General features: G+C 31.4%; 3 protein-coding genes and 1 long non-coding RNA gene across 10 annotated transcripts; 1 reads left to right on the top strand and 3 right to left on the bottom strand.

The window, feature by feature from the left end:
- Positions 1–1158: 1158 nt before the first annotated feature.
- On the bottom strand, positions 1159–3763 carry LOC112755503 (uncharacterized). Its single transcript, XM_025803636.3, has 5 exons — positions 3296–3763; positions 2624–2869; positions 2255–2323; positions 1859–2051; positions 1159–1702 (listed from the first exon to the last, which is right to left on the bottom strand). The coding sequence occupies exons 1-5, from the start codon at positions 3641–3643 to the stop codon at positions 1299–1301; spliced, it is 1260 nt and encodes a 419-aa protein (XP_025659421.1). The 5' UTR covers positions 3644–3763; the 3' UTR covers positions 1159–1298.
- A 1536-nt stretch (positions 3764–5299) lies between these two features.
- LOC112755502 (uncharacterized) lies at positions 5300–9434 on the bottom strand. 4 transcript variants are annotated; one of them, XM_025803633.3, is made up of 8 exons: positions 9246–9434; positions 8891–8975; positions 8684–8754; positions 7623–7729; positions 6408–6514; positions 6074–6123; positions 5900–5982; positions 5300–5804 (listed from the first exon to the last, which is right to left on the bottom strand). In XM_025803633.3, the coding sequence occupies exons 2-8, from the start codon at positions 8946–8948 to the stop codon at positions 5690–5692; spliced, it is 591 nt and encodes a 196-aa protein (XP_025659418.1). In that variant the 5' UTR covers positions 8949–8975; positions 9246–9434; the 3' UTR covers positions 5300–5689. The 4 variants fall into 4 exon arrangements, with proteins under 4 accessions (XP_025659418.1, XP_025659419.1, XP_072077513.1 ...); XM_025803634.3 differs by having other exon boundaries at positions 9186–9407; XM_072221412.1 differs by having other exon boundaries at positions 7623–7723; positions 9186–9402.
- Positions 9435–10655: 1221 nt separating this feature from the next.
- On the bottom strand, positions 10656–13545 carry LOC112755501 (uncharacterized). Of its 3 annotated transcripts, none has more exons than XR_003179019.2 (5): positions 13364–13545; positions 13212–13266; positions 12986–13129; positions 11423–11647; positions 10656–10953 (listed from the first exon to the last, which is right to left on the bottom strand). It is a non-coding gene; the product is annotated as an uncharacterized lncRNA (long non-coding RNA). The 3 variants fall into 3 exon arrangements; XR_003179020.2 differs by having other exon boundaries at positions 10656–10947; XR_003179018.2 differs by lacking the exon at positions 10656–10953 and having other exon boundaries at positions 11213–11647.
- A 6094-nt stretch (positions 13546–19639) lies between these two features.
- Positions 19640–22606, top strand: LOC112755499 (mevalonate kinase). Of its 2 annotated transcripts, none has more exons than XM_025803631.2 (5): positions 19640–20009; positions 20104–20350; positions 20731–20984; positions 21325–21741; positions 22157–22606. In XM_025803631.2, the coding sequence occupies exons 1-5, from the start codon at positions 19877–19879 to the stop codon at positions 22264–22266; spliced, it is 1161 nt and encodes a 386-aa protein (XP_025659416.1). In that variant the 5' UTR covers positions 19640–19876; the 3' UTR covers positions 22267–22606. The 2 variants fall into 2 exon arrangements, with proteins under 2 accessions (XP_025659416.1, XP_025659415.1); XM_025803630.3 differs by having other exon boundaries at positions 22148–22606.
- The last annotated feature ends 1032 nt before the right edge of the window (positions 22607–23638 follow it).

Here is a 23638-nt window from a genome sequence, read left to right as displayed (position 1 = left end):
AGATAAAAACATAAATTTAGTAAATTCCTTTCTGATTTTTTTCATATCTTAAAAGTAATTATAGAATTTATGTTGAGAAATTTATCTACAAGTATACTAGAATTCAAAGTTTCTAATGATCAAACTATTCTGAAATTCCTTACCAATAATTGTAGCAAGCTCTGGATCCCATTGTCAACAACATTATCTTTTCTTAAGTCCGGTGAATTCGAACGTTCTAAGCATATTACACAACCAGTAATCTCATTTGAACCAAGGAAAATATTACAGCAATTAATCCCAGTACAAACCGTTGGCATGCAAATAGATAAAAGGACTTATCTTTCAATTAAAAGAAATATTTCTTAATGTGAATTAGGATAAGAATGTAACAAATCTAACATCGTGCCTACGCTTGTTTTCTTCTCTACTCCGTTTGTTTTCTTCTCTACTCCGTTGAATAGAGAAATGGTATGTCTTTTGGTACATATATCATTGAGAAACGATTCACTAGTTATATTAATCAGAATTTTGATGTGTAAAGAGTCTGATATTACTTTTTATAATAAAAAAGACACTTTTGAACAATTATATTTCTGGAGCTTGAATCTTAATCATCTCATCGGACACGTCATTCATCTACCATTGCATCTATTGTGGCAAATTTTAATTATAAGTATGGTGATATTTTATTGAATTTCAGTATTTTACTAAGGAGTATTCTAAAGACATTTAGTTTTCAGAAAGTATCACAATTTTTTTTTAAATGACATTTTCGTTTCAGAAAAGAAGAAAAATATTAGAAGTCCAGTAAAATTTATTATTTTGATTAACAATTAACCATTAATATTTAAAAGTGTAGACTAAAAATATATTGTTAAATTATTCGAATAAAAAAATTAGGTTGATGGCTAAAAATAATAATAAAAAATAATAAATTATTCTGGTCTTTGAGCATTTGTCAAAAAAGAAATCTTTTTCGATTTTTCATCGAATACTACCTCGTTTCAAACTTTAACATACATAAAAGGAAATAGCGAAATACTTGTTAGCAAACTCCTATAAATGCAATAGAAATTATGAGGGGGAAGTGTGAATTATTAATTATGAGTAAATTAAGCAGATAGCTTTTTTTTCGTGTCTAATTAAGCAGATAGTTTGCTAAAGGTGCAAGGCATATAATTTAAATCTTTTCTTAATGAAATTTGTGAATACAGCAGTGACTATTTTCTAGAGATGACTATAAAAGAAGAACAAACTACATATAAGTCTATGCATACAATATTTTCATTTTCTAAAAAAATCCAAAAAAAGAAAAATCAAACCTTCTGAATCACCCTGAGCTTTGCACTTCTACTTCGGCGGTTCAATTTTTCTTCTTCGGCCGAGGGCGTGATTGGTCTTTTTGTGAGAATGATTCCATTTGATCCATTTATCACATGTTTTATCCATGCTTCTTTCTCTTTTATCTCATCACTCACCTTCCTCAAATCACTATTATCGCAGCTCTCATCTTCGCTTCCTTTAATTATATCAAGGAATGTCTGCTTCACAATTCTGTCCTCTAGACTATGGAAAGATATCACGGCAAGCCTACCCCCCGGCGAGAGGCAATCAAAACAAGAATAGAGGGAATCCTCAAGTGTCTTCAGTTCATCATTCACAGCTATTCGAAGAGCTTGAAACACCCGGGTTGCTGTCTTTATCCAACCTTGCCTTCCACCTGTTACAATGTTGATTGAAATCGGTGATTATATTTCCTTGAGCATAATTGGTATTTCATGCATGATATTGGTTACAGTATCTAAAAGACATGCATAAATAAACTGATGGCCTTAGAGACAACTAATCAAGAGGCACAAAATGGAGAAAGATATACCTTTCATTGCAGGAGTCACACGTCGAATAAGATTGAGCAAGTCAGTAGTGGAATGCAATCCACCATCTAACCGGGCTTGAACAATCTTCTTTTGCAGATTACGCCAATTACTTTCTTCCCCAAAATCCCTTAGGACACGCCCAACTTCAGATTCTGGCCAAGAATTTAATATATCCTCTGCTTTAAGACTTGCCTGTCATATTAGGCCTGTTCATCAGTTACACAGGAAAGAAAATTATGAATGACTCTGCATCAAGCAAGCAACAGTATCATTCCACAAAATACTCATCTACACCAAAGCCGTAATCCTGACAAAGCAGTTTACAACCATATACGCTTTCTGCAAAATGAGCATGTTGATTTTTGCATTAAACTCCATAATGTCTAAAAGTATACCTGTGGATCCATACGCATATCAAGGGGACCATCAGCTAGCACACTGAATCCTCTCTGGGGATTGTCCACCTAAAAACCAGGACAAATATAAATAAGAAAAGCCAAAAGAAAAAGGGTCATCAGTTTATTTTAAGTTCAATAAAGCTTATCATTACAACTTTAGCAAGAGAGAGTTTTCCTTTTTCAAATAAATAAATAAAATGCAATTGCTCTACCAAAAATTAGAAGAAATCAAATTTTCCGTTTCTCCCCATTGGAAGTTCCAAAGATAAAAAACACCCATGCACAAATATTGGAAACCAAACCAAGCAACGCAGCAAGTGGGCCGATCACGTAACAGTATAGAAGATACAAGTTCAAGAATGAAACCTGCATGGATGACATGCCCAAGTCCATCAAGATTCCATCGATGCTACCATCCACCAACCGTTCGTCGCCAGTTTCCCTAAGAGCAGACTTGATATGTCTGAAATTCCTTAGCAGCGTAAAAACTTTTACACCACCATCCAATTGCTTTTCTACTACAGAATTGATTCGAGCTTGAGCCATGTTATGTGCCACAGGATCCACATCCATCCCAACAAAATACTTCAACTCCGCATGCCCATTAATCACCTGTCTCAACATTCATATACAAATTAACATCATCACAATGTCATTATCAAATAAGAAATAGTATACATGCCCAAAATAAATGCATAACATCAAATTAGTCTATCAAAAAATAAAAATCATATCAAATTCTCTCTACATGTTATACAATAAGAATTAATGGAAAGACAATTGTCCTTGAACACATACTTCGAAATACTCAAGGGTCTAACTTAATCTCGACTCGATGGTCAGTTGCAATGCAAGATACTCCTTTCTCTGATAAGGTTAATAAGATAGTAAAACGAAACACTTGCAATTTCAGAACCAAATTGAACCCTTACTCTAAATTATACTAACTAATAATTAATTGCACAAAACAAAGGTAGCAAAAGAAAACCCCTAAATTTAAGAAATCCGTGCAAAATGAAGGCATTGATTGATACTAACAGCGGAGGAATGACCGGCGGCGCCAAGGGTGCAATCGACGAAGGAAGTAAGCGAGAGATTGGAGAAAACGTCCAAAACTTCAGCGAGCATAACAGGAAAATGATGACGAGATTCAGAACGGTCCATTACAGCGTCCATGTCGAAGTCCTTATCGGAACGGGTCCTTCTCTTCTCTTTGGCCAACGCCGATTTTTGCTTCTGCTTCTTTGTTGAGGTGGCGCTGCTACGAATGGGGCTATTGACAGTTGAAAAAGAAGAACAAGAGAGGGAAGTGAGGTTTTGAAGGCGGTTGAGGAGGATGGGTGTGGGTGAGAGCGATAGTAATGATATCTTGTAGAGCATTGCCATGTTTCCAATTCCGATTATTCTGCTTCTGCTTTCGTAATCAAAAACACTGGCACCAACCAGAACCTGAGAGGGGCAATTTTTTTCTTTTAAAAGTGATCTAATCCTACAAAATTACAAATTCTATCACTTTACATAATTCCTCAATTAATGATACTTTAGTTGTAATAGTAACTAGATTTAAAAGCGGAACTAAAGATTTAATTTTTTAAATTATTCTTCCTGTCCAAATAATTTTAACATCAAAGTTTATCCAAATAATTTAGAATCACGCGGTTTTTTTTTCTCGCTTTCTTCTACTCTCGCGGCGCTTCTTCTTTTTATTATCGTAAATACCAACAACACCACCACCTCATCCTCATTTTTTTCTCATTTGAATTTCTTCTTCAACTTCCTTTTTCTTCTCTTCCATCGTCATCATTCTTATGATCATCATCGTTATCGTTATCGTTATCATCATCTTTTTTTTATACATATCATCGTTATCGTTGAATTTTTATCATATTGATAATGTTGTCTGATCTAAAATTGATTTTTGATGTGTTGTTATTCATGACTCAGTCTTGTTTGTGTGATTATTTTTTAATGGAGTTAATTGTGTCACAATCGTTATATAATTTTTTATTTATTTTTGAGTTAATTGTGTCGCAATCTATTATATAATTTCGGTTCATTTCTGAGTGAATTAAGGAGCATTTGGACTCGTTGTCTTACACAATTCAAAACTCGTTCTCCTCATCTTGTACTGCTTCTATTTTATCTTTTTCTTCTTCGTCTTCACCTTCTTATTTCATTTTTTCAATTTTTATTTATTTACTCTTTTGAGAGGAATAAAACCAAAAAAAGGAAAAGAAAATATCAAACAAAAAAGAAGAAACCATGATTCAATCTTGTTTGTATGCTTGTTTTCGAACTTGAGTTTATATGTCGCAATCGTTATGGTAAATTTCGATTCATTTCTTAGTTAATTGTGTCGTAATTGTAATGTAATTTCGGTTCATTTCTGAGTGAATTAGGGTACATTTAGACTCGTTATCCTGCACAATTCAAAACCCTTTCTCCTCTTCCTCTTCATCTTCTATTGCTTCTTCTTTTTCATCTTTTTCTTCATCTTCTCATTCTTATTTCGTTTTCTCAATTTTTCTTGATTTACTCAAATTTAACACAATTTCTGAATTCTGCAGATTCTTTACTATTGTTTTCTACTTCTTTTTCTTTTGAGTTAATTGTGTCGCAATTATTATGCAATTTCAATTTATTTCTAAGTGAATTAAGCTCATTTGAACTCGTTGTCCTACACAATTTAAAACTCTTTCTCATCTTCTTCCTCATCTACTTTTTATTTCATTTTCTCAAAAATTTTATTGATTTACTCAAATTTAACACAATTTGAGTTCTACAAATTCTTTACTATTATTCTCTATTTCTCTTTTTTTCTGAGTTAATTTTGTCGTAATCATTATGTAATTTCAGTTCATTTCTGAATGAATTAAGCTATATTTAAACTCATTCTACTCAATTCAAAACTCTTTCTCCTTACCTTCTACTATAGTAATAGCAATAACAGCAACAATAAAAGAATGACAATGAGGAAAAAATACGCAGAAAAAAGAAGAAAAAGGAGGAGGAAGAGGAAAATGAAGAACACGAAGAAAAAGATGACGACAACACCCCATGAACGTAAATGACTAGATTAAAAAAATGATATATGTGCGTGTAATCACACTCTTTTTAATGAATGGTTTTTGTTGGTATTAGGTCTACTTAGTTGAACTTGAATGGCAATATTGCTTGGACGTGTAGCAGATCTCTGATTAATTTATTGGCATGCAACTATACTTGGGACGCTGAAAATTCCCAACAGTGACAAATTTCTGGTTCTCGCATACTGAGTAGCTTGTTATCCACAAAACTCAGCACCAAAATAATGCCTAAGATGTAAATGCTCATTTATCTAGAACCAATCATTAAGCTACAAAACCTAAACCTCCAAATCCTAAACCTTATCAGTTGCCATTCTTTTGCACTCAAACTTATAAATTGTATTCATTAGTGTGGCTTCGGCACATAACCATCGACTGCAAAGTTCCGCGTGGCAGCTGGAATAGCTAATCGAATCCCGTCGAGTTCAGGCTTTGCAATCACTTGGCAACCCAAACGTGAACTGTATTAACTACCAAGATTAGTCTGGGAAGAATTTAGGGTTGAAATACAAACTATAGATATAAGGGATCCCATGTTCAGATTAAACAAACTCACGTTTCGGAAAGGCCAAAAGCTAGGTCCAACATATCATTTTCCTCATCAGTTGGATCTTCCAATTTGTTGTAATATTCTACATCCTGCACAAAGTTCAGACTCAAGCAATTTGACACTCACGTATGTGGAAAATAATAAGTAATTGCATAAAAATGATAAATTAATTTAATTTACCATGACTATAACATGGCAAGTTGAACATGCAAGTGAGCCCTCGCATGCCCCTGCAAAACAACATATTATAAAACTCGTGAAAAAGTGAACCTAAGCTGAATCAATAGTAAATATACTACTATGCAACTTCCATAGCCCCAAAACACAGACTCGCAAGCTTAGTTAAAAAAATAAGGGTGTATGACATGGGTCAATATATCCATTATGAGTAAGGTAGCAACCAGAGCAAGTTATCCAAACAAAAGAAATTATTTTCAAAACAATCAAAATATACAATTTAGTGTAGAATGAAAAAATTGATAATATACAATTTAGTGTACAATTATTTTCTTGCCTTCTAGTTCAATGTCGTTTTCATGTGCAGCTTCTAGCATGGACATTCCAACAGGGACTCGAATATGTTGTTCCTCCCCATCCTTATCAACAAACGTCACAGATATCCTGCACATAGTTGGATCAAAGACTAAGAAACTAAATGATAAACATGCAAGAAACTAAATGATAAACATGCACTTTTACCCCTAAGCTTTGAAGATATACGACCATTCATCTAATTGAGTAAGGACACACTTACACAATGCATTGTGTTCATCTAATCCAATATGTAAGGAATATAAAGCATTAATTGTGCTGTATGTCTTATGTAAAGTTAGCATTGAACAACTATTAAAATGTTAGTTTAGCATTTGATAAGTATTATTGTCCTCTGCCAAGAGCAATGGAATGAAAGATGTTTCAAGAAAGTATGACTGAGAGCAACAACTCAAGACTTGCCCGGAATCACTACTAGTGCCATTTAGGCAGAAGTACCACACCCCAACATCAACTCAACTCATTCTATGATGGTAAAGTATTACAACCCCATGGTTAAGAGCACAAAACCAGACTGGTAAAATGCACACTACGAGATTAGCATTCTTTGCATTAAGTTCTCATATCCCATTAAAAATTCAACCATTACAACTTAGTAGTATAAGCTACAAAGGTAGATTACACACAAACTGTGACCTTCCCAATAAAATTGTCTGAACCATTATAAACCAAAATCGCATAACTTTTAACTTCTCCAATCAGGGTGAATCGTGCAAAAACATAGTAGCTAATCCTGGATCAAGATGCAATGTGGCCTACTCAAAAACTGCTATAGCTGGATAGTGGATGGAAAGCTGGCCGCCAACTTGAGAAGTATAGATAAATATTCCCAATTTATACAAAATATATATATATAGGAAAAGCAATAGAGAAGACAACAGAGTTTAAAGTGAGAAACATAGAAGTATGATACATAGTCTATGGGAAGGCTTTGGGATAATATGTTGAGCAACAGTAAAGGACAGTGCCAGGGGAGGGAAAGGGACAAAAATAGAGAATTGAGGTGCAACAATGAAATTCCTAGCTCCAATTGTGTCTCAGTTTAATTTGGGGAAGGCAAAGTGTGAGTTTATATAGGTATATCATGTTACTTGACTACACTCATCATGAAAATGCATACACTGCTATAGAAAAGGCAATTTCAATAATATTTTCAGATAAAAAAAAGAAGACTTACGTTTCCTTTTGTTCATTCCCTTCATTGCTAGTTGTTGATAGGAAATTATGTTTTCCAATCATAGCTCCATTATATAACTTATTAAGAGAAAGTTGTTGAAACTGTACCTAACAAAATAATAATAATAATTAGCATTAAAAACACAGATATAAACATGCCACAGAAAAAAAAAACATCTTATAAAACTATTTAGCTAATAATCCATAAATATATATACATATATAATTTTAATCTACATGGCATCCACAAATATCATAGCACTTAATTTCCAATTGGAGAAATTTTTAAATATACATTATTCTAGAAATTCCAAGTTTTTAATATATCCTCACATACTCCCCATTAGATTCCTTTTTCTAGTGTAAAATTCTATTACAACATTCAGAGATTTACATATCCCGGGGTTATTTCCTTTACCAATTGCGAATGTTGTCACAATGAAATCTATCTCTAATGACAAGAAATCGAAAGCAACGAAATCTGTTGAGACAAAATTATGAAAAGCAAATGAACTCATTTCCAAAACAACAGAAAAATGCTAAATTAATTAACATTTCCAAAATAACCAAAATCTAAATTCCCATTCTTGTGTCATACACAAACACATCAGTCATCTCGACTTAATGGGACAACATTCATGATTACACTCCTCGACACGACGACACCCCTTGAACTGGTGAATGTCTAATCTTATTATCAAGCTCACCTAATACATTCAAAAGCTTCAATTTCTATGAATGATATATAACCTTCCATAATTGTGCATCCATAGTTACCATTCCGTTCAATAAGAATTACATCATACTCGTAAACAGAACTTCAAATAACAAACAAAAACAGATTATTCATAGTATCAGCCAAACAAAGGCCAAAATTGAATTCTTATACTAGTCTTTGCTTCATCAGTAAACTCGCCATTGATTGAAATCTAGTATTTGTTTCCTTTTTTTTTTTTTTTTGGCAATGGTTACAACAGCCAAATATCATATACAGAAAGCCAAGAGCCAAATTTAGATATCCAAAATCGTAAGATTTAAATTGAATGATTCAATCATACTTACTGCCGGAGGTTGCAGGAAACTGTTTCTGGTGCTTTGATTGTATCTTCCTCTATAAATGGATGCATAATTCCCTGCCAAAATGATTTTTTAGAATCATGGATTTAACGGAATTAGATATTGTTGACATGTAATGGACATTATGTAAATTAAATTGGTAATTAAGAAAAAGGGAAGCATAAAAAAATAGTTAAAAATGCAGTGATTTACTTGTGAAGAGGCGCTTGGCGATCCATGGTCCAAGTCTTGGAAGTCTTGAACTTAGCATAGGAGTTGATGAGGGGATTACAAAACCCTAAAATCGCATAAATAAAATAAAAATAAATAAACTCGCATAGAATGATGCTGAGACAGATTCACAGGGCAAGGGTATTAAATGATGTGCAGTGGAAAGATTTTGCTTCTAGAAAAACCAATATATAAGAAAATTGGGAAAACAAGATATATGAGTGTTTGAAAAGTAAATGGAATATGCATTAGGAGAGAAAGAGTAGAAGATAAGCACCAAGCAAGAGAATCAGAGCGTAAAAAGCAGAGAGAGAAGTGAGAGGGGGGAAAATGGAACCTCGCCGCCACCTAGGGGGGAAGAAGAGTGCAGCCGCCGCAAAAAGCGAAGAAATAAGAGAGAAGAAGACGAGATTATTATCGAAGTCGGAAGATGCCTCAAACTCAAGAAGTTTCTTAGGTTTTTTTTTTTGGTGACTAAGAAGTTTCTTAGGTTGAAGTTGATACTTGAGGCGGTAAGATAACAGTAATACTAAGAAAAAAAAAATAAATAGATGTCTAATTTATTAGAGTATATATCTAAATGGATTCTTGAAAATTTTTATATTGGATATTTTTGTATTTAAAAAAATTTACTACGTTGAGATTTTTGAATTTTATAGAAATAAGATATATAGATTATTGTGTCATACTTTTGAGAATTTATTTGTTTAACTGAAAATATTAGATTTAACTAAGATAAAGAAACTTATATATTTTATTTTTGTAAAATTTAAAAACCTCAATGTAATAAAAATTTGTCAGGAACTTATTTGGGTACATACTCAATTTTTTTAATTTGAAAACAAAAAATATTATTCGTACCAAAATTAATAATCAATATATTTATATATAAATACATATATAATTTAATTTATTTTTAATGTGTATTTGTATTTCAACATGTATTTTTATATTGATGGCTTACTTTAGTGGCTAATTTTAGCGTACACGTAATAACGTAGTTATTCAAAAATACATAAGTTTTTAACTAATTAAAAATATAAAAATATTTTTTATTTTTTAAAATATGAAATATTTAAGTTTCTCTGTCCAAGATATATAAAAATAAATCGATCTTCTAGAGATAATAAGAACAAATTGTAGGTGCAGGTTCTAACTCATAAATACTTCCGGATTTTCAATCACATGAGTAGCATCTAATGGCAATAATCGATTTGGTATGATAAGTGGACTCCTCTCAGTAAACTTTATGATCTAACACATTTGTGGAGCAATGGGGCTTGGGAGGAAGAAAGACTTGTCGCGCCAATTTCTCATAAAAACAAACAGTTTCTTCATAGCATTTGGTCTCTGCTTATGTCTGATTTGAAGCCCGGATGGAATTGGTGGCCTGCAGCTTTAAAGATTTATAGTTCTAGAGAAGATTATCGTTGGCTCTTGAAGAAGAAATTAAATGGGAATGGTAATAGCAACTGTAGGTGGATTTGGCATTGTAATTTTCCAGAAAAGATAAAGATGATGATGTGGCTGGGTTTACAAAATGCGTTTCCGATGAATACCTTCTGTAACACCCTATCACACAAACTTTTACGCTATAGTCGTAAATCAGTGGTAGTAAGGCATTACGATACCTAAAAAAATACATACATATATTTAAAAGATAGTAATATAGCTAATAGCCTGTAAAAAAAATAACGAAACGACAAGCGCATCTCACTCAAAACATCAAAGATATACTGCACCGATATACAGAAAAAAAAAAATATATATATATATATATATATATAAGATTCAAAAGGAGATACATAGTAAGTACTAGTCTCGACCCCCGAAGACAATGCCGGTTAGAAACTACAACACATCCCAGAAGTACACAAAATAAAAAAATACATGTTTCTCCAAAATCAATCTCTAAGAGGGATATACAAAGACATATTCAAAAGTGAAAAATATAATATACTAAGATACAAAATAAAATCCCAAAAGAGTGTATTCGCTTCCGAGAGAAATCTAGCACGCTCAATAAGGTGTCTTACATCCTGTATCTATAAAATAAATAGTTCCACAATGGGGTGAGAACCCAAAGATTTCCATTAGAGTAGTAATTCCAAATAGAGAGTATGTAAAAAGATATGAACCCACTAGATAATTCTAAACTCCAACCAACACAAAATTCAAGTCTAAAGTCCTTTCTAAATCCAAACAGGAAAAATCAAACTAAGTTTCAACTAAACTAGTGATTTCAGACTCTCAATTATTCTCCATACAAGTCATCAATTCTCTCCATGTCATAATGATTTAATCTCAGTAATTTAATATCCAGTAATTTATTTAGTAGTAGTAACAAGCACAAATAGAGAATTTCAAGCACAGACAAAGACAATTACAGCAAGTAAGGCAAATAGGAGTTAAACAGAAAATATTCACATAGATAAACCAAATACAATGAGCATACTCAAACAATGTTACTTAAATGCAGATTATGCATGTTTGTCCTACTAGCCATGAGCTTACGTGTCGGTTATTAGGCTAAGTCCGACACAAAATTCGGTTGACACCCCGAATCGGTCTCTCGATGCGCATCACCAGGAGGAATTATAAATCATGGTACCATTATTCCAGCGGAAAGCTCTGTCTCACCTTCTCCCGGAAGTATAAATGTTTCAAACAACAAAGAGTGCCGTCTCACCTTTCATCCAAGAGAACGTGGGCGTTACGTATCGCTGTCCCCACATCACACTGCAACCACAGAACAAGCGGGATGAGACATTTGTCCTTACCCAGTACAAGTGCCAAAGCAAAATCAATTCAGTACGCAAACGGGATAACACCCAGACCTTTCTAATCCAGCCATTCAGACCACAATAAATCAACAATATCAGTGTCTTTTAGTAATTTCATAAGTGATTTTGCTTATTAACCCCAATTTGTTATCTATTGCATTAATTTGAATTCATTAACCCCCAATTCATTTATCGATTTGCTAATTTTACTAACACGTGAGTGGGATGGAACCTCCGTCCTCATCGTAGTCGGGATAAAACCACCATCCCACAATATTTTTTTTTCGGTTAACTAAGTGTTTCATTCCAAAATAATTAAATTTAGTTCATTGAACTTAGCCACACCCTATCCAAGGCTTAAAAATGAGTTATCGAGATTCATTTAGGGGTTACAGAAGTTTACAAGAGTGCCGGAAAGGCCAAACAGTTAAAAACATGGTTTCTTCAAGAAAATATGACTTGTGCGTACGCATCACCTCATGCATATACATGACTTGCTAAAACTCTTTGATGTGCGTACGCACACCCTTGTGTGTACGCATGAGTATTTACACCCATTTTGTGTAGTGCGCACACACCATACTGTGCGTGGATACGCAGACCAAAATTTCTGATGTTCTGCATAATCTCAAATTCTAGATTTTTATACCAGTTTTCAATCCTTCATAATTTTCTCTATAAAATTCATTTTCTTCCATTCTTAGACAGTTTTAAAGTTCTTTGCACCATCTTCAATTTCAGATAAATTTTATGCAAATCCAAACTTCGAGCACTAAGTTATGGCCCGTCGATGTTGGTCTAAATTCTGTTTTTGCTAAATTTATCCTATTGCCAAATTTTACCAAATCTCAATTCAATTTAGTTTCAAATCATCCCAAAAGTATCTCAACATAAATTTATCTAGTTCTATCCATTCAACACCTAATCAAAAAGTTCCAACACAACAATCCAACTTTCCAAACTTCTATCAACAAATCAATCACATGTTAATCACCCGGCCAAACCACATCATTCCATAACCAATCAAAATATGGCAATTATGCAACTTATCAAATAGAAAATACCTCACCCTATCACGGTCTCCGGTCTAATTTCATACCAATCGATATAATAACAACTATACCACAACATGCATATTCAATCTCAATCTTACCATCGTATAGCACTCACCAAAAACTCAATTCACATAATCACACTTCATCATCAACACACAACATTCAACACTATCCTAGGATAATTAACCTAGGTTTTCACAAAATGTTACATAATGTCTATTCGAAATTAAAACTCGTACCTTCGTTGACGGCAGTCTCAACCTCGAAAAAACTCTTCTCCGACAATTTCAACCTCCACCGATCCAAGCTCCACCAAATTCCTCACCAATGTGATCTTTGACTCAATTCCGCACCGAATTTACACAAATCCAATCATATTCAATCTAATCACATTCAATTTTCACAACATTCACACAATGTTCATAAGTAAAACTTGAAAAAAATAAAGAGAAAAGGTCTACTTACCTTATTTCTCATAGTCTTGGGTCAAAATCTCGCTAGAACTTAAGATTGAGCCTCCCTTAAACATTCAAAAATCGAAATTTTCTCAATACCCAAACTAATATGCGAAATTGAGGATAAATGAAGAATGAGGCAAGAATTTTAAAATTTCTTACCACAATAGTTAGATAGAATCGAAGAGCGCGACGAGAGTGACGCATAGCTGCAAATGAGTCTTCGATCAGAGTTAGGATTTGAAAGTTATGAGGATTGAGTGATGTGATGAGTAGTAATTTAGGGTGAGCCTTCACTCTCTTCTATTTTCTGTGGAACTCTAAATGAAAGGAGGAGGAAGGAATGACTAAATTCACTAAGTTATGAGGGTCATGTATGTGGGCTTGGGCCCAACATGAGTCGTTTTGTGATTTTCGGTCCGTTGGTCAAACCTAAGACCAAAATTTTTAAGATAAGTGTTTTAATTTGTATTTTAGATATTTTTATTTTTTTCACATTGTAAATTATTACATTTTTAGCCATATTTTCTCATAATTAATTTATCACTTAATTATTCGTTATTTAACTGAATTTTACACCTTCCGTTTCAAGCGTCATTTAACTGAGTCGGATAGATGTTCGAGATGCAATGAGGATTAGGAAATAATGGAGCATTATCTTAGAGACTGTGAAATCTAGAGTCATTTGAAAAAATATTTTCCTTTGTTTATTGAGTCATTTGAAGATACCCCTTTGGAATTTTGGTTTCGAAAGGTCATGTCGGGTAATGAGAAATTATTTGGGATGAGTCTTTGGTGAGCGTAGAAGCATTGCTGTAATGATCTTTTTTAACACTAGAGATCAATAGTCAAATCACAAGGTTGTTGCTATAACACAGATAACTGCTAATAATTTAAGAAAGTTTGCTAAAACCAGTGTGTGCTTTAGATCTTTTAAGAATTGGATGAGGTGGGAACCTCCAGCAGGTAATCATTTTAAAGTTAATTGTGATGCGAGACTAATTTTTTATTGGAACTTGGCTAAAATTGGTTGTCAATAGAGATTCTAATGGCTGTTGAATTTTGGCTTGTTCTAGCTAGTAGTTGTCTTCTAGAGTCTACTGTCTGATGTGAGCTTTTTACTATTTAGAGGGGTCCAGTTTTAACTTGGGATTATGACTTGAGAGATATTGTGTGCAAAACGGATTGTCTTGATATTTTGCACCTATTATACAATTCGAATAATGGGCATAATTCTGATGTTGATATTCTTAATAAGATCCAAGAGTTTATGTCAAGACCGTAGGTTGTATATTTTGATTGGATAACCCGTGAAGCTAATACTTGGCGGATTGACTAGCGAGATATGGTGTGAAGACTCATCTTACTCATGTTATTTGGTCCGAGTCTTGTGATGATCTACAATAACTCATGCTTGATGATATATAGGATAAGCGTTTTTTTTTTTTTTTTGTTTTGCTTTGTTTCTTTGTTTATTTACTAAAAAAAAACGATATTCTAGAGAGACTTAGTGCTTGTTTGGGTGTCATTAAGATAATAAAAAAAAGATTTTTTTTAATATTTGTTCATTTTTTAGTGTGTTTGGTAAATTTCTATTAGTAAAAATAAAAACACTTGAAAAAAAATATATTTTTTGAGAAGCTACCGTTTACATCTTTTTTTAAAAGATATTTTTTAAAAAAAATTTACATAATAAATAAACAAAAATGTATTTTTATATTGTTATATCCAAACATAATTGATAAATAAAAAGTCCAAACATAAAATTACTTTTACTTCCCTATAAGATTTTTCAAAAAAAAGATAACTCAAAAAAATATTTTTTTTCAAAAGTCTACACAAACAAATTCTTAGACGTCTCACATTTTAAAAAATAAAAAATATTTTTATATTTTTAATTAGTTAATAATTTATTTATTTTCGAAATAAAAGTTAGAGACTTGTTTGTTATTTACACTAATATTAAATTATTGTCAGCTTTTAGCAAATAATTTCATACGAAGATTTTTTGTATATAAATTTCTTTCAATTCTTTAATTTTGAAAATATTTGAATACAAGAATATTGTTAATTTATTATCAGATTAATTATGTTTTTAAAAAATATAATTATAAAAAATACTTGATAAAAGTTCACAAATTCACAATTTAAAAATCCACATTTCATATATTATAGCTCGATAACCATTAACAAAAGAAAAATATTTTAAATAAAAAATGTTATTCTTAAAAAATTTCGTTGAATAATTCAATTATTTTCATGATTATCATCTTGCAAAGTTACAGCAGCTAAAAATAAAAATTCCAGAGGTTTACAGCAACTCAAAATTTATATAGTTTAACCTTAAACTCCAAATGTAGAGAAGCACATACATCAGATAAATAATCATAAATTCAGCTTTGTATTTTCCTTTTAACCATTAAAAATCAGTAAATCATAATTCAATCCTTGAATTTATGTATATTGTAATGTAATTTGTTGATTGATGCTAAAAGTATGATTTTTTTTATATGATTAATTTTAACATGGTATAAAACATGATAAAAAAAAATAAAGTTCTTCCTGGGAGTGTTAGACCAAAAGAATGAAAACTAAAAAATACTCTAAGGAGTTAATTTTTTTTTGTAGAAATGAATTTGTTGGATTTAAAATATAAAAAATATCATCTAATTAAAAAGGAACTAAATTAAATGTTCCTCTAATAATGCTACATGTCATAAATTTTTTTTATCCCAACACCTTTTTGTTACGCATACCGAAAGTGGTATCAGAACTGTTAACTTAATTTGTGAAGATTAACTTTTTTATATTTATTTTTAGTTAAATAAACTTAAAATAATAAAAATATAAGGAAAATACATTTTCACAATTATTTTATTTAGTAACTAGCCTTTAAACAAGAAGAATATACTGGATATGACATTGTAACTATTGGACAATGTATTTTCCTTTAAAATAACTTGAGATTATAAAAAAAGATTTGAATTCATTTTCTAAAAAAAATTTCAACAATTAGGAGATCATCTCTTTTCTTTTCTCTTTTCTAATCTTTCTCATTATTCTTTATTTCGTTCATCAATTTCAAATAAAAAGATAATAAAAAATAAAATTAGCATTCAGGAACAAGTTCTATTTAACTATTGTCCACTTTAAAAAAGTTCATTTATTCTCTTACGATATTAGTAAAAGTTTCAACACTTATTTTTTATTACTATTTCTCATTTTTTATTCTTGTATGGTCTATGTCACTAATAAAATCTTTTTCTTCACAAATTTATATACCCTTAATCTTCTTTTTAAATTTTTTTTTACTTAATTTAATTTCATAAAAATACACTCGAATTACTTGTAAAGATTGCAAACCTAAAAGGTAGAGATAGAATAGCAACATATAATATAAAAGAAGCAGGACAAAATAAATAAAAAACAGTAGTATCATACCAGGCAAATTAACATGATCCCTTTTAGTTTGATTGTTATGTAACAGGTACCTTTCACATTATACACAAAATTTTTGCCCATAATAGAAAGCAAAAGACTTAGAAATGATCCCTTTTATATATTCAACAAGGTCCTATTCTATTTTTAATCTTTTACTAGTATTTTTACCCGTAATACTATTACGGGAATATAAATTTTTTTAAATTACGTCGATCCTGGTATTATAGATTATGACACAAAAAATTTATAACATTAAACTACTATTATAAAATGGTCGTAAGGGACAAAAGTCTCCGTCGACTAAGAAGACCAGAGTCTTAAACAAAATTAAATAATAAATTTTTTAGTTATTATTTTCAAATGAAAGAATTTAATTTTTTACTTAATTTTAACATTCGTTATCTAAAATTTGAAAGAATTTAACGTGTATATTTTTATATTTGATTAGATATTAAGTTTGTTGTACAAATAGAAATAATTAATTTTTATATTTGCTATTTAAAAATAATATTTTTTCTATATATATAAAAATATAATTAGATATTAACATAAAAAAAATTTATATTGATAGTTATAAAATTAACTTATTTTTTTTAAAAATAATTGAATCTTAATTTTAACTTTTAATCACAACATTAGTATTTTTTTAAAATTATATGTAATAAATATTAAAAAAAAGTGAAAATATATATTAAAAAGATAAGCAGTAAAAATTTAAAATTAAATAAAAAATATGTATATAATAATATTTTTAATTTAAATTATATTATGTTGTTAATTCTATTTTTCGTAGAACTTAAAGGTAGAGAAAAATAAAGAATGAGAGAAAGGAGAGAGAAAGATAAAGAAGAAGAATGAGAGAGGGAGTTTGTTAATTTTGGAAGCTAAGAAAATTTTTTATTTTAATTATAATAAAAATATCTGGTGATACATTTTGATTTGTCAAATTACTAATATAAAATATGAATTATAAATTATATATAGAGTGGGAAGGATAAAGAGAAATAGAAAAAAAGAGAGAGGTAGATAAGAAAATATAAGAAGAATGTTCACTAATTTAAGAGGAAAATATTTTATCTAAATTTTAATAAAAGAGTGTCATGTGACACATTTTAGTTATTAAATTAGTTAGTAATATATAAATTTAATATATAATATAGTTATATTTTAATTTTAATTTTAATTTAATTTAAATACAATTAGAGAATGTTATGTTGTATATTTTGATTGTCAAATTCGTAATTAGTCATTGATAATGATATATAAGAAAGATAGAGTAAATGAAAAAATGAAAGAGATAGAGAAAGGAAGAGAGAAGAGAGGAGAGTTCTTTAATTTTGGAGGGAAAGATTTGATTTCAATTGTAATGAGAGAATGACATGTGGCACATTTTAGCCTTAAAATTAGAGATATATAATAGATATAATAGATATAATAGATGTACTACATAACCACTTATTCCTGAAATTTCTTTAGAACACAAATTACTAGCATTTAAACATGTTTTTCAAAACACCCCATTTTAATGTCACATAGGATGCTTTAATTACATGGCTACACTCTTAGTCCATAATAATATAAACTCATATGCTGCATAAATTTATGATCCATACAGTTGCTTTTATAGTAGTACTCTATTCATACTAGCAGAACAACTTATTTTAATAATATAAAGTTTTGTTAGTTTGTTAACTAATATTTTTTTAAGTAAATAACCAAATTGGTTCATACAAAATTACTGATTTTTTAAATAGATTATCGAAAGAGTTTTTAAACTAAACTTTGTGTTTAAAAATTTAAGTTAGTCAGAGGTGTCCGCGGATCAGATCAGATATGGCCGAAAATTCGATCCGATCCGCACACCATCGGATATGATATCCGCACTTTTTAGTGCCGGATCCGATCCGATCCGCAAATGTACGGATCGGATCGGATATATCCACATAATTAAACCTTCTCTTTTTAATCATATTTCAATGTAAAAAAATTCAATAAAAATATTTCTTTCATACTTTTCAACTTATTTATTCTTAAAATATTTTTAATCAAACTCTTTCTGAATAACAAAAATAAAATAATATAATATATGAATAATAATTACTAACTAAAACATACAAACAAGTAAATATAATACCAAACATATATATTTATTTATTTTTATTGTGCAGATCTGCGGATCCGCGGATCGGATACGCGGATGTAGAGCAGATATCCGCGATCCGATCCGATCAATTTGCGGATCGGATCGTATCCGCAATTTTTGGATCGGATGCGGATATTTACCGCGGATCTGCGGATACGATCCGATCCATGGACACCCCTAAAATTAGTTATAGTAGTCTTTTTATAATTTTTATTATTTATAGTGTCATAATTTATTAATGTAATATATTAAGTGATATTACAGTATATACTTGACGGTTTTAATTGACAATTAACATAATAAATTTATGAAATTAAATTAAATCAACTTTAAATTGAGAGATTCTAATAATACCTCAAAGTTTCTTTTAATTAGACTTCGATTTGATTTAATTTTATAAATTTATTATATTAATAATTAATTAAGATGTTTAAATGTATATTATAGTATCATTTAATATGTCATATTAGTAAATTGTGATGTTGTCAACAAAAAATTACAAAAAACTATTAATGTAACTAATTTAAAATTTTCAAAAAGATGAATTTAATTAAAAAATATTTAAAAAATCATTTTAAAAAATAAGTGTTAAGCGACGAAATTGACTATTTGCCATGTGGTATTGTATAAAAGAATTAAATAATATTACATCTATAACAAGATGAGTCCATTTATGATAGAAATTCATCCCAAATTGTGTTTATGTAAAGTTAATATTTATAAATTATTAGATAATTTTATAAACTTAATTAAATTATTGTCTAACAATTTTTAATTATCAACTTTACATAAACACAAATGTACATTACTCTTCACCGTCCGTCTATACATGGACATATATTGAATTTTTTTATATATTTAAAAAAAATAATTAAAAAGGGAGCATGCATTCCGCATGGATTTGGGGCCTCCATCGAGTTTGGGAACAGTGAGAGCCACAGCAGTACGGGAATACTCCATGATTCCATCACTCTCCGCTCAACAACCACGACAACGACAGCAATAACTACCTTTAAGATAGGAACCAATGGCCTTTCACTGACTCACATCACAACCAAACAACACAGAAAAGGGAAACGAAGAGGTCATTCATGGAGGTTAAAGCCAGAGCTCCAGGCAAGATAATACTCTCAGGGGAACATGCTGTTGTTCATGGATCCACTGCTGTTGCCGCCTCTATCAACTTATACACCTACGTTACTCTCCGCTTCTCCACCCCTTCCGGTACGCTCTTTCATTCTCTCTCTCTAGATCCATTCTTGATTTCATTTTTCGTTTCTGGTTGTTTTCAATTTTGTATGTATTTATTTATATACAGACGATCAGGATTCGTTGAAACTTGTGTTGAAGGATGAGGGTTTAGAGTTCTCGTGGCCGACTAACAGAATCAAACAAGAATTTCCGGAATCATCAGCTGAGCCGCAATCTCCGGCGCCACCCTCGTGCTCCGTCGAGTCTGCCAAGTCTATTGCATCTCTCGTTGAAGGACTCAACATTCCTGAGGCCAAGATCGCTATTGCTTCTGGTGTTTCTGCTTTCCTTTGGTTATACACTTCCATTCATGGGTATTATTCTTACAAATTTGAAATTAGCGGTGGGGAATGTTTTTGAAGTATGCAGTAAATGTGTTCAAAGAGTATGCATTTGTTTTCTTTTTCCAATTCCAGAAATGTTTAAACAGCCAAGAGTTACTTTGCGTTCCTTGATTATTGCTGTAATAATTGGGTAATATTATCTAATAAGTGTATAATTAATCATGGATGTTACATGCATGAAACTGTAGATACTAAGTTAAATAGGTAATTTTGGGTTATTTTCTCCCTACTATTACCGTTCCAATTTCTAAACATGGCAAGGACAGTGATATAGTTTTATTTTGAAGTTTGAACACATACCAAACGTAGTCGTGTGAGTTGTTTTTCTTAATTTCTCTCTGCTTATGCAGATTTAAGCCTGCTACTGTGTCTTTCACTTCTGAACTTCCCATGGGTTCCGGCCTTGGATCATCAGCCTCGTTTTGCGTGGCGCTGGCGGCTGCCTTGCTCGCCTGCACTGATTTTGTTTCTCTGGATTTGAAACAACAAGGATGGCAGTCTTTTCAGGAGAAGCAACTTGATTTGGTAAATAAATGGGCTTTTGAAGGCGAGAAGATCATCCACGGAAAGCCCTCTGGAATTGACAACTCTGTTAGCGCATATGGTGAGCCCTGACTTTGTCAGACTTTAACACATAATTTCAACGTGTGTTTCTGCATTTTGAAGGTTTATATAGTCTGAAATGGTGCAACTGAATTGAGAAACAACATATCAGCTATGATACAAATACTTCCGTTCATTTCATAAAATTGCTGTATTTAAATAAATGGATGAGTCCAGGCATGATCCATTATAACATATTAGTATGTGATTGGGAGATCTATATACTATACAGATTGTGATTCGTTTGAAATTTTCAATTACTTTGTAGGTTGTTCATAGTTAGAGTGTTAAGTTGTTGCCTCTGAATGCTGAAGTTACTTGACTTTTGTTGTTATTATCAGGTAACATCATAAGTTTCAAGTCTGGTAGCATGACACACATGAAGGCAAATACGTTACTGAAAATGCTCATAACTAACACCAAAGTAGGGAGAAACACGAAAGCATTGGTGGCTGGTGTTTCAGAGAGGATGCTAAGGCACCCGGACGCAATGGCTTTTGTGTTCAGTGCTGTTGATTCTATTAGCCAGGAATTAACCTTGATTTTGCAGTCACCAGCATCAGATGATGTTCTCTCTGTAACGCAGAAAGAAGAGAAGATAGCGGAACTGATGGAAATGAATCAAGGTTTGCTCCAATCTATGGGGGTTAGTCATGTCACAATAGAAACTGTTCTTAGAACGACATTGAAGTACAAGTTGGCTTCTAAATTGACCGGAGCTGGTGGTGGTGGCTGTGTTCTCACACTGCTTCCAACATGTATCCTCTTTACTCCTCATCTTGATTCTGATTCAATTGTTCGCTTAAGGTTTTCCATTATCTGTTATATATATACTATGATTCTATTATATAAAGAGATTCATCTTGATAACCACTTTTTAGACTTCTACACCAAGTTAGATGTCCAGCACACAAACATGATAAGAACACTTGCCACCCACATTTTAGGCTTATTTGCATAAAGATTCTCTGCACTATCATTCATTTTATTCACCTTACCTTAGTTTTGGGGTGGGAGGGATGGATGGTTTCTTGTCTTTTATACAATTGTTACTTGCACAAACCATGTTTTGTGAATCCAACATGATATTACATAGCTTTCTAATTATGAAATGTATCTTGAAGTTTATGTTATGTATCTTTTCCTTGACATGCTTTTAATCAGTGTTATCAGGTTTCGTTGTTGAAAAAGTAATTGCTGAATTGGAGTCATGCGGGTTCCAGTGTTTCACTGCCGAAATTGGTGGGAAAGGTGTTGAAATTAACTTTGAAGTGTCATCTTGATCTTTCTCTTTTGTCCGGAAGGATTACCATCGGTGATTGAAGATCTTCAAAATAAATAGCATGAAAATATATGCTTCAATCTTTTTGCATGTAATTTCTAGCATAACTTTGGATTTGTTGGTACTCGGAACACATTTTTTTGTAACCGTGAATTGGTGAACACGTAGTTCTTAACACCACAATTAATTTTTGTTCCATACTGATCTCTGTTATTAGCACTAGAAACTCTTCCTTTGCAAATGGATGGCAAACACATATATTTGGTTTGATGGTTTCAATTACGGTTATGTAATTGATTATTTTATGTATTTATTATTGGTGTACTGTTGAGATTGTCTCATATTATTTGAGTTTGTTTGTATTATCTAAGATGACTGGTGACAACAGAGTGTTAATGCCAATTTTAAACCCAAACTATTTCAATTCTTTCAGAGGTATTTTTGAAACATAAAGTAAACTTCAGGCACAACTTAAAAAGTTTTTGCGTTGAGTACACTTTTAAAACTAGCTACACATGCCGTACTTCTACTACTTCTGTCTTACTATTACTACTGCTAATTACAGCAGTTCCAAACGCATCAGATAATTCATCTAACAACCTCGCTATGTCAATACCCCAACCCCAAATGAGTTCGAACCTTCACCCACAAATAAAACATAAAAGTCACCATAAAATAACCCAAAACACCAAAGATGGTAGCCACCAATGGTTTCCATTTAGCATAAATTAATTTAGCCTTCAAAGTCCAAATCCTCATTTTCAATCTTGCAACTTCAGCCTCTTGTGTTGTTACTTCTCTATTTGCTCAAGCAGAGAACGTGCATTCCTTCCCAATCTGCAACATAAACAAAAAGCGCTTGAAGAAATTCAAAAAGACATTAAAATAAAAAACACTTAAAACTTATATCAAAGTATACAAGCCCCAAAATCTCTAGTCGGATTCTCTGGTTTGACCATCTCAATATAGGGGTACCACAATTGCATGTAAGTGTTCCTCATCGCCTATTGCTCTTTTGTGATGTAGAGTCTTGGAAAAACATGGATTTGAGGAAGAAGAAATAAATTCTAGGATCCAGATTGGAATTTTTATCCTTTAATTTTTTAATATAATTTTTAAAAAACAAAAAATAAAATTTTTTCATCTGATTCAGATACCTAGTTGCCACATCACGGACATAATTGATTTATCGTTCGGGTATATTTAATATAAATTTAAAACTTTTGAAACAAAATTTAGATAAAATTTAAGAATATTTTTAAATCTTTTAATAATAAGAACAATAAATATACTTTTTTTTTTTTAATAATTATGAATCAGATAGGCGGCTTTTACATATTCTTTGAAAAGCTATTAGATAAAGATGGTTATTG

This window comes from Arachis hypogaea, chromosome 16 (genome assembly GCF_003086295.3).
Source record: "Arachis hypogaea cultivar Tifrunner chromosome 16, arahy.Tifrunner.gnm2.J5K5, whole genome shotgun sequence".
In the NCBI taxonomy this organism is placed as follows: Eukaryota; Viridiplantae; Streptophyta; class Magnoliopsida; order Fabales; family Fabaceae; genus Arachis; species Arachis hypogaea.
Note: the sequence above shows the minus strand (reverse complement) of the source record. Positions and strands in the feature narration are given on the sequence as shown.